The sequence below is a fragment of the Carya illinoinensis genome, chromosome 1 (assembly GCF_018687715.1).
Source record: "Carya illinoinensis cultivar Pawnee chromosome 1, C.illinoinensisPawnee_v1, whole genome shotgun sequence".
NCBI lineage: Eukaryota > Viridiplantae > Streptophyta > Magnoliopsida > Fagales > Juglandaceae > Carya > Carya illinoinensis.
The window spans coordinates 43,648,819-43,658,178 of NC_056752.1; the positions used below are offsets into that span (position 1 = coordinate 43,648,819).

Sequence of the window (9,360 nt, forward strand, 5' to 3'; positions counted from 1 at the left end):
TTTTTTAAAAATTATACTTCTTCCTCCATCTGTTTGTCAAAAAGTATGAGCAGAAACACAGAGAAGCAAAACAGTAAAAAAAATGCTGAAAACGTACAAAATTAAGCCTTATCTTTTCTTTGTATTTATCTTGTACTTTCCGGGAATCAACACCGAAGCCCCTACAGCACGACACAACTAGCTGAAGGCTGAAACGTAATACAACTTCCCAAAGGGTTTTCGTGATAGTAAAGTACATCAAATAAAATAACCCTATTAGCAAGTTAAAATGTTACACGCATCACTTTTTCCCACCACTTTATTGGATTAAAAAAAAATACATAAGTTTTGTCAGGATTGCATCTTTAACAACCGAGATTTTTCAAAACGCGTGCATCAGTCCGAAGCTCCTAGTTAAGAGCCTTCTCCAGTTGGTGATAAAGTAGTGATTGATATACAGTAAGCCGAGAAAACTGAAACCAGTCAACGATTTAACAAAAGGGGGTGACTAGATTCTGCAGACTAGCTCTGGTTGTGGCGCTGGCTGCATTGAAATTGCCATGGTCATCATCCATCCATAATCCATCCCATATTATGTCCTCGTTTGAGGCCTCAGGCACAAGCACATTGGTATTGAGCAAGGAATAGAAATAGCTCTGCTCCTCAGTGGTGTTGGGATACATGGTGCTCATTTCCTGCCTTGCTTGAGGTACAGATGTAACCTTATGGTCATTTTCATCAAGCAAGGCCAGGATCCTTTTCATGTCCGCTTGATTCAGTTGCAATTGTTGCTGTTGTTGTTGTAGCTGCTGCTGCTGTTGCTGCTGCTGTTGAAATTGCTGCCTCCTTAGCAGGCGTGTTTTTGCCTTTTCAGAGGCATCAGAAGGGACCTTAGCTTTTTTCTTGAAATGGGTTCTCCAGTAATTCTTGATCTCATTGTCAGTTCTTCCCGGCAAGCTTCGAGCAATTGTTGACCACCTAAATTTTTTATTTAGTAACGAAACTATCAGCATACAAGTCTTAAGATCAGAAATTTTTAAGACCATATTATAGAGGTTAGTTTAAAGAAAGGTACCTGTTCCCCCATCTAGCATGCAGCTCTAGAATTATGCTCTCCTCATGGGGGGTTATCTGCCCCCTCTTGAGGTCTGGCCTCAGATAATTCACCCACCTCAGTCTACAGCTCTTTCCATTCCTTTTCAACCCTGCACAGCCAAAAACAGAGAAATATGTTATCCCTCAATCCAAAAACTAGGAAAATAGGCCTAGATCGTGGGACTACGATAGCAACAATTTGGTAACAGGATGAAAACAACCAAGAACCAAAAAGGAATGAACTATAATCCGCCAAATCAAGAGAAGTACTTGTATAAAAGAGTAACCACTATAAACAGTCTAAAAGAAAGTCTTTCCCACATATTTCACAGCTGCAATTAGGCTGTCTACTTTTTATCTAACCCCATTACCCTGAAGGAACTTCTAATGCGCATGATATTCAGAGTGTCCAAAGTTCAAATCAGCATCTTTTTTCACATTCCCATGCATATATTTATATAGATAGGTAGAAATAAAATTGGTAGAATTTGAGCAAGTATCAATGCAGCCGAGTAGTTACCTGCAAGCCTAGCAACAGAGTTCCATCGTCCCTCACCATACAGCCTGACATACTCAATAAGCAATCTATCTTCCTCAGAAGTCCAGGGTCCCTTCCTCCAACCCTCCTCTCCTATTAAACCCCAACCCAATTGGCCAGCCATTACCCCAGAGTTCATTTGAAAAAGCAAAAGCTTTGTATGGCGCTTAGGTAATGCCTGTCTTCCAAATTCTATGGCACCTCGAGTCAGTGCTTGTGGCATATTTATATATGCCACAAAGCCCCTTTTTTCATCCCATCACTCAATTTGAAGTCATTTTCAACTACTGTTTAAGGTACGAATGATCTAGGCGAATACCATCAGCATTTGTAAAATAATCAAAATACCCATCATTCACTTTTTGTTTTTGTTTTTTGTTTTTTTGTTTTTTTTCCCTTCTTTTTTAATGCATAGGCCCAAGTTAGTTATATGAACAAATCCTCACTGTTCATCTGTGATCTGAACTCCATGATTATCAATCCAAAGCTACCATTCCAATAAAGCAGCCATAAATTTTGATCAAGCGGTAAGAAATGGGCATCTTGATAATGATAATTTTGTGAGACACAAGGTCATTTGAGGAATCCAAAGATCTGCTCAGGGATTGGGTGACATGCTCTAGAAAGGATCCAAATCAATTACATAGAATTATATACGTCGATACAGATTAAAGTGAGACGAGAAAGATAGGCATCTCATGGACAGGGGACACGTGTGAGTTGCGTTTTTGCATCTAGATAATATAAAAATGAATAGCTCTAAAGCATTAGCTAGGAAATGGGACATAAAATATTTGTGGGTGGTAGAATTTTTATACTTGAAAAATCCTAGAAGACCAATGGATTTTTCCCAGCTGTTGGATTTGCTTACTTCTTAAGGAGAGTGATGGATGAAATCTCCATTAATTTTAATAAAACAGACTTCTTAGGATACCATTTTGGGTATTGGTGTATTAAAATATCGAAGGAATCGATGTTTTGGCACGTCACCATAGAGACACGTGGTGTTTTCGGCTACTAGTTCTGGAAAGGAAGTGTTTGTGCAGCCACAGGTGGTACTATGGATTTGTGTTGCCGATCTGGAGGTTGAATTGCCTGAAAAACTCCAGGGGATCATCTCATCTAGGGCAGGTTTGAGTCAGGCAGGGAGATGTACTTTAATAATTAATTAAAATTGATAGAAAACGATATTCGAACCAAGGGCCAAGCGATGAAGCCAACTCAGGCTAAAAAACTCAGTGGTTAGGTGAGTTCATGGTCAAGCATTTTGGCTAATATATACAGATATAAATGGCATGTAGCTCATGCAGATACACATATCTATTATTGTTGCACAGTTGACAATAATCTAAACGACTATCCTTTGTGGATGATACACACGTACGGCATCACCAGTGATCGATCAGTTTTATTAAATGAAGCATATGCATATATATGAAGATGCAGTATGCTAGCTAGCAGATGTTTAGGTGTCATGCATGGGCTTGAGTATCAGCACTAGAACTACTCATGTTTCCCAGTTTAAATACAAATGAAATAATTAATTAATAAATTTTAAAAAGAGAGCATAAAATCATGAAGAGATCGTACTGGGGGCCATTTGTTCTTTATCTTCTTGCAAACGTGTCACCTTGTAATATTTAATTAACCTGCTTAAGTTTCTTCATGTAATTAGTAATATTATTCCGTTTTGGAACCATCTGCAACTTAATTTGCACGGAAGATTTGTACTACTCTCTAGTCACTAACATTATTTTGGAATATCTCTAATTAATTATTAGTGATATTAATCTAGATACTTCTAATCCGTGTTTAGTACGGATAATCAAGAAAGACGCGAAACCCTAAATTAATAATATAATATAATAGCCTGTCCGAACAGCTAAGCATATGTATGTGTGCTTAAAGGTGAACACATGAAGGCGGAACATTTCATATTCCTTGTGCCTTCCATCGCTTTGTTTTTTTCTTTCTTGGAGTGATCTTTTTAGAGTGGATTGAGATGGAGTTTGTGGGATATTAATATTGTGGGGTTATGAACAACATTTATTTAATTGTTTCCATGTCTTTTGCCTTATATATATTAATATTATGCAAGGGGATGCCGTACGTGGCATGCCTTTGGTTAATTTCTAGAAGCTCGACGTGTTTTGGAGGACTGGGTTTGCATCACTGGGGAAAATAATTCTTTAGCTCTAGATATTTATATATATCATGTTGAGTCAGAATGTCACTAGGGCGCCCAACCAATTGTTTATGTTCTACTTTTTGTTGTTTATTGGGATGAAGATGGGAATTATGCTAGAATTAGTATGATTGCAGGATCTTAATATTATAGGATTGGATTCACTTATGAGATCTGTTTCAATGAAAAATGGTGAAATTTGATCTTTAAAAGAAGGATAAAAGATACGGCTGAATGCATATATATAAGAAAGCATGTCTGTCTATTGCACTAGTACGTACTACTTCTGATCGATTATTGTACCCAGATTCGTATTTGAATGAAGTTGAATGCTCTAAATATTAAGGTTATCTGTTCTTATTAATTAAATAGAATTCAACAAAGATTTGAAGAACTTTAAAACGTGGAATATTGATATTGGAGCGGAAATGAAATCAATCAAATCTTCGAGATTACAGGATTTTAGAGTTCGATCAAAATGATCACGAGAGAGATCATGCATGCAGATTCATGATACTGTGATACATATAAAATTAAGCAAATATCGATCAGTGAATAATTTCTTAGATCATACTATTAATTAAATGATGTCTTTAGGTCATGAAGTTCAAATAAATATCAATTAACAACTAATTAATTGATATTTTATCTTTTTCAATTCTTCGTAGTACTATGAAGGAGATCGAAATGGATCGGAGAAGATCGATCATATCCTCTATTTTGTCCACATGTTTAAGGCTATATAAGGTGGTCGTGTATTTTTAAGTCCCCTAACACGTTTTTTTGTTTGTTTGTTTGTTTATAGTGGTGTAATCAGTTTAATTTCTACATGATGTTCTCATGATCATGATCGATCAGTATCTTAAAATCTATCATGATGTGATTATTAATATATGTGTTTGTCTGTTAAAGATCAATAAGGATCATGAATATATAATATGATATATGTATATATATATATATATATATATATATATATATTCAAGATTGCATGGATGGGCAGAACGCACGGCAATGGTAATTAAGATTTGATCATATGATCAACTACAAATTAAGAATCCAAATGAAAAGGGACGGCCATGGGTGATCATTAGAATTTTGCCAAGAGAGCTAATTAACTGAGATCAGTAGCCAAAGTGTACGGCGGGGGCTCTCGGTTTTCATGAAACGCCAACAATTAATAAACACATGATCTTTAGATCATAGTGACAAATTCATTAATTAATTCATCAAATACTAAAATTTAAAATTTGATATAGTACCTCATTTAAAAAAAAAAAAAAAAGAATACCTCAGTATTTCATTGATGATAATCAGTATTACATAATCCGTCAAAGTTCAATACCTTTGCAACAAAGACTGACATATCTTCTATCCAAACCGTTTTTTCTAACAAGCTTAAAGCTGTTTTAGCTAGACAATGTGCCACTGTATTTTTCTCCCTATATGCAAACTGCAACTGCCAATCTTTGTTATTTCTAAAAAAATACTTTGCATCATCAATCAATGTACCAAAATCTGACAAATCTTCTTCTTCCCTCTGACCTGCCATGATAACACTCTTTGGATCACCTTCAAAAATTGCATTGTGAATATTTAGTTCACTGCATATCTCCAATGCCATCCTCAAAGCCATGCACTGTGAATATTTAGTTCACCTCATTTAATTGATATATATATATATATAGCAAACGAGAGAGCAAAATATATATATATATAATCAGAATACTTGGCGATCGCAAAATACATTTAAATGCAAACCACGACGTACATGCGCGCATCGTGTACGCACACACACACACATATATATATATATATACTTTTTATAAACTGATCTGCTTCATTAACTGTCTAAGAACATCAAAATAATAATTTGAAACATAACAATAAAATAATATTATTGTAAACTATGAGAATGCATGCATGCATGAGCAGCTTCAAAATCATTTGGGGAATTCTCACGCTACATTAACAGTACTATATACTCGATCAGTTGAACGAGATCACACACACACATATATATATATACAAAAATTTTATTTATAGTCATTTTTATGTATTCTTATGCGTACATATTTCATTGATATGATTGATTATGTATTAAAAAAAATTGATACAACCAATTATATCAGTGGAGTACATAAGAAATGCACAAAAGTAACTATATGTAGCATTACTCATATATATAATGTCTAATTTAGATAATTACATGTAACTTTTTGTGTCATATATATATATATATATATATATATATATATTATTTTAGTGTTATATATTGTCCACTTCTTCCCATGATCTATCGTCTAAATTAAATTGGATAAAAGCAAATCAAGAATATTTTATATATATATATATAATGAGGCGCACATATAATGAAATGTTTATTTAATATAATGAAGCTATAAGATCATCATCTGGATGATATATATATATAATTAATACGTAGTACTTATGAAATTAGCTTGTTTAATTCACTATATGATACATTAGGTTATGTTGCATTAATTGTTGGAAGGGTGAGTAGTCCTCTAATTTATATGCATGAGTCCTCTTTCTAAAAATCAAAAAAATTACATTTGGATAAATACGTATGGTTGAATCATGTACACATGATTCTTTATGCATTCCCCTCGCATGCACCTTGTTTAGATTTTTTACACTAGAAACATGATATATATTATATATTAGTTTCTTTGTAAGTTAATGATGAGTTTCAACTCTTTGATCAACCCGATTTTATATGTTTGGTTGTGGGATAAATATATGGGTAATGCTATATATATATATACAGTTTTGGAACATGTAGTTTCCTTTAAAAAAAAATTGAGTCACTATTAAAAAATAATTTTTTTTTTCCATACAGATTTCAAATTTACTTATTTTTTTTAAAGACAATACGCATGCAATATGTACTGCATACTTTATAATTATAAATATCATTTCTTTAAAAATTTATCATGTTATATATTAGATGTTTATCTGCATATTAACATGGTACTTAGATCATGTACAATCACACTCAATTGATTAATCACGTATACATGATGATTTAAAAAAAAAAAAAAAAAAGTTACAAAAGGCATATATATTTGTAATTTCCATATAAGATGATCATTCATAGCACTATGTTGCCGGGGCCGACGGACGTCCTTTCGATCCTTTGAAGAAGACTTAAGTTAAGTGCTCACGTTTTTCGGTTTTTCTAAAATCAATTACTTTTTAAGTTGGTAAAGACCCAACTTTAAAAATGTCATGTATAGCTAGTTTGGCTCACCTAAAAAAATGGACGAAATACATCCATTCCCACGTTAAAGTACTAAATCCTATTCCTTTATATATATATATATATATATATATATTATATTTACAATCAATCAAAAGGCAGGATTAGTACTGAGTTATGATCAACGCTGGTAAATGAATTATGAAACTGGGAGCATTTATTTATTAATTATTTTTATAAAGTAGAGTACATTGCATGAACATGATCAGCAGAAAAGTGATGAGATATTAATGCCGAAAGGTAGGTAAGCCGGATTTGGATCAGTGATCTCAGAAATAAATTATACACCTTTTTGAACTGCAACTTTGACTTAAAAGGATTCTACTGACGTTGACCGTAACTATCAAGGTCGGCTAAAAGTATATTATTTTCTGATCAATAATTAAAAATAAATAAATCTGAATTTGAATGTAATTTTACTTTAGCCAATCACGCGATGGGTCAGCTTAATTTTCTTTGACCGTACCTGTCATTTAATTATATATCCCAATATTGCATGCCACAAAAAAAATAAAATGGTCAATGCATGGTGCTTAGTACTGTTGGGTACCTAATTTTGTTACAAATATCGTTCGTACGTTTTGCTTTCTGGCATATAACACGGAAGAAATAGATCAAAGAAGACCCGGCTGGCCGGAGTCACACCGACCGTTGCCATTGACTATGCATGTATATATATATAAATTTAATTATAAATATAAATATATATTAATATGTATATCAATTTAATATGATTAATTAAAAAGTAAATTTTATTAAAAATAATATTAATTTAAATTTTAAATATAAAAAAATTAATATTAATATATAGATTAGTATGTGACTTTATTTATATGTAATATATATAATGTCCAATTAATATTCGAAATTCAAATATGCATTATGACTAAACCACAAACTCCCCTCGCTGCATGGGTCAGCTTTTCCCCTTTGCACAACCTACCCTATAATTAAGGAAATTTTAGGCACCTCCACCTATATTAGTTATATATATATTTATATAAATTGCATGAAAGATCAATAAAAGGAAAGGAGGCCTCCTTTTATTGTCGATCTGTTTTTTACTTCAAATATCTATATTACAATCATGCAATTTTTTTTGTTTAATTTTTAACATATATATTCAAAATATTATTGATTGCATAATATAAAGATATAAAAATTTATTTTTTATAATTATAGTGAATATTCTTACGATAAATAATAATTTGTTTTATATATTTACATGCCAACGTGTAAGCACAAAAAAAAAAAAAATATTAGTCCTCAAAATAATATGGTCGTCGACTGAAGTCATGAGTCTGCATATAACTAGAGTAGAGTACCGTACGTCTACGTCAAAAACTGGAGAAACAAAGTGGTAGCCAAACATGTTGTCTGTCTTTTGACATGATCTTTCAAATTTTCAATAGTATTGGCTGTAGGGCACTACCGACCAATTATCCACCGAATCGTTTAACTTCAGCAACACATGATATCAGCACGTAAAAGTATCTAAAGATAGCATATTTAATGTTTCTTTTTAATTCATGATCCTAATTAATCTCTCTCGCGCATGGATCGATCACTGTCAATACCCTTCTGATCATCATCTTTTCATTGACCGCTATCTATCTGTCGATGAGGGTGAATATCATGCCCTCCAGAGAGCAAATTACTTTTTGACTCGGAATCATTAAGGATTGTGCCCCAATTCTGGTCAAGGAGTCGACTCTTCTTAAGTTTATCTTGATCTCATCTCTCTAACACGCTTGCAAAACGACTGGGTAGGCACACATTTCCATCATCCTCTTTTTTTTTTCTGGCAGATCACATTTGCCATCGTTGAATCATGATAACCATATGTAATCCTCCATTACATATATATGCTTGTTACTGCAACAGTACTATTAAGCTGCTTTCTTTTCTTTACTCATTTGAAATATTGCACCCTCATGATCTTTTTCAGCTTCTGTAATGGTCCTTATAATAAGGGCTTACCTAACATTTACATTTTCTTATATATTTCAGACATGTCATGTCTTCCACAAACTAGGGTGCCTGTCAAATTGTTCAGTTGGTCACATCTCATAAACTTTCAAAGACAATCATTTAAACATAATTAATTAGTCATTTAGCTTTGTCATTTCGTCCAAATTCATTGAGTGCATGGGGGCCTGGAAATTTTGTTTCCAAGAACCTAAGATTAACCCACTTTAACCCTAAAGGATCAGATAGTCATAAATCTCAACTCAAGTACTCCAAACTCAATGTCTAAAGGACTACTTCTTATTTTGGCCA

General features: G+C 33.1%; 1 protein-coding gene across 1 annotated transcript; it reads right to left on the reverse strand.

Moving 5' to 3' along the window:
• Positions 1-94: 94 nt before the first annotated feature.
• Positions 95-1,850, reverse strand: LOC122303007 (transcription factor MYB13-like). Its single transcript, XM_043114536.1, has 3 exons — positions 1,595-1,850; positions 1,055-1,184; positions 95-957 (listed from the first exon to the last, which is right to left on the reverse strand). Exons 1-3 carry the CDS (start codon positions 1,833-1,835, stop codon positions 471-473), a joined length of 858 nt encoding a protein of 285 aa, XP_042970470.1. The 5' UTR covers positions 1,836-1,850; the 3' UTR covers positions 95-470.
• Between the last annotated feature and the right edge of the window lie 7,510 nt (positions 1,851-9,360).

What these genes read in the sequence shown, in the direction of transcription:
- LOC122303007 (XM_043114536.1), bottom strand. Translation starts at nt 1,835, where the DNA reads ATGCCACAAGCACTGACTCGAGGTGCCATAGAATTTGGAAGACAGGCA. An exon ending in CTCTGTTGCTAGGCTTGCAG is followed by an intron (nt 1,185 to 1,594) that starts GTAACTACTCGG and finishes TTGGCTGTGCAG; the next exon opens with GGTTGAAAAGGAATGGAAAG. An exon ending in CATGCTAGATGGGGGAACAG is followed by an intron (nt 958 to 1,054) that starts GTACCTTTCTTT and finishes TAAAAAATTTAG; the next exon opens with GTGGTCAACAATTGCTCGAA.